The following is a 1,812-nucleotide window of genomic DNA, read 5'->3' on the forward strand; positions in this document are numbered from 1 at the left end:
ACGTTGGATGCATCTCAATTTCATAAACAAAATGTTCAGAGGCTGGGGCCTCATTTTGATTAATGTTGCCATGACAACTACATAATTCATGAATTGTATTAGCGTTCCATTTGTCTTTTTCTGAATCCTAATTCACTGGGGCTTCGGTGGAGATCCTCTCTCTCTGCTTTTATCCTTTAGTGTCTGTTCTTTCCCCTTAATCCCTCCATCCCCCCCACCCTCCCCAGCCGAAATGCTGACGTGTTGCCCCCTTGGTGTGGGATGAAGGGAACCAGAATGGCCCTACAGTCGTGATGAACCTACAGGCCTTGTTTCTCATTTAAAAGATGCTCCCTCATCTGAATTGTATTTGTGTCTAGCTAGCTCTACACTGACACCCATTGGCCAGAGGAGGAAATGTTGCTTGTCACCCCAGAAGAACAGAGACATCTCTTCAATAATATACACAAAGAGTAGTAGCTGGCAGAAAAACATTTAGTTTACAGTGTATGGAAAATGGATCAGAAATACTGTATTTATTAGAGACCTTTTACAAAAATCTGACAAAACATTTGAATTTGACACTTTTAATATGAGTCCCTATCTGGACTTAGATCAGGTCGGAGGTCGGATGTGTGCAAAGGATCATGGTATTTCCAGTTGAAGCAGAAAGGCAGTAATTCTCTCTTAGTCCTTACTGGACTGACAGCAGGGGTCTGAGTTGAGATGTCCTTCATTGTTGTCCCCACTCACGGCTAAAACCAAACACACACAGAGAGGTCCTGTCAAAACCAGTCCCTTCACTTCAATTTGTCAGGGCTGGTCAAGGACATCAGTGACAGTTGGTACACAAATTCCCTCATGTCTAACCCCTACTACCTCTGTCCTCCCTTCCCTCTCCCCTATAGTCCACACCTCCCTCCTCACCTCCCCCCACACCTCCCTCCTCACCTCTCCCCTATAGTCCACACCTCCCTCCTCACCTCTCCACCTCCTCCTCACCTCTCCGCCTCTCTCCCCCCACACCTCCCTCCTCACCTCTCCGCCTTTCTCCCCCCCACACCTCCCTCCTCACCTCTCCACCTCCCTCCTCACCTCTCCGCCTCTCTCCCCCCACACCTCCCTCCTCACCTCTCCGCCTTTCTCCCCCACACCTCCCTCCTCACCTCTCCGTCTCTCTCCCCCCCACACCTCCCTCCTCATCTCCCCCCACACCTCCCTCCTCACCTCTCTGCCTCTCTCCCCCCACACCTCCCTCCTCACCTCTCCGCCTTTCTCCCCCCACACCTCCCTCCTCACCTCTCTGCCTCTCTCCCCCCACACCTCCCTCCTCACCTCTCCGTCTCTCTCCCCCACACCCCCCTCCTCATCTCCCCCCACACCTCACTCCTCACCTCTCCGCCACTCTCCCCCCACACCTCCCTCCCCACCTCTCCGTCTCTCTCCCACCACACCTCCCTCCCCACCTCTCCGCCTCTCTCCCCCCACAGCTCCCTCCTCACCTCTCCGCCCCTCTCCCCCCACTCCTTTCTCCTCATCTCTCTCCTTCCCTCTCCCCTATAGTCCACACCTCCCTCCTCACCTCTCCGCCTCTCTCCCCCACACCTCCCTCCTCACCTCTCCGCATCTCTCCCCCCACTCCTTCCTCCTCATCTCTCTCCTTCACTCTCCCCTATCTCCTTCCTTCCTCCTCATCCCTCCTTACCTCCCCCCACTCCCTCTCTCCCTTCCTCCTCACCTCTCTGCCTCCCTCTCTCTACCCCATTTCCCTCCACTCCCTCTCTCCCGCTTCATCCATCTCACCTACAGTGCCTTGCGAAAGTATTCGCCCCC

The 1,812-nt window shown here is 54.5% G+C and overlaps 1 protein-coding gene across 4 annotated transcripts in view; it reads right to left on the reverse strand.

Annotated features, from left to right (window-relative positions):
• Window positions 1–456: 456 nt before the first annotated feature.
• Window positions 457–1,812, reverse strand: part of LOC109879822 (girdin-like) — a 103,330-nt gene continuing 101,974 nt past the window's right edge. For all 4 annotated transcript variants that reach the window (XM_031789739.1, XM_031789741.1, XM_031789742.1 and 1 more), the window contains one exon: window positions 457–734. In XM_031789739.1, coding sequence (XP_031645599.1) covers window positions 667–734 — 68 coding nt within the window. In that variant the 3' untranslated portion in view covers window positions 457–666. The remainder of the gene's footprint in view (window positions 735–1,812) is intronic.

This window comes from Oncorhynchus kisutch, linkage group LG15 (genome assembly GCF_002021735.2).
Source record: "Oncorhynchus kisutch isolate 150728-3 linkage group LG15, Okis_V2, whole genome shotgun sequence".
Lineage (NCBI taxonomy): Eukaryota > Metazoa > Chordata > Actinopteri > Salmoniformes > Salmonidae > Oncorhynchus > Oncorhynchus kisutch.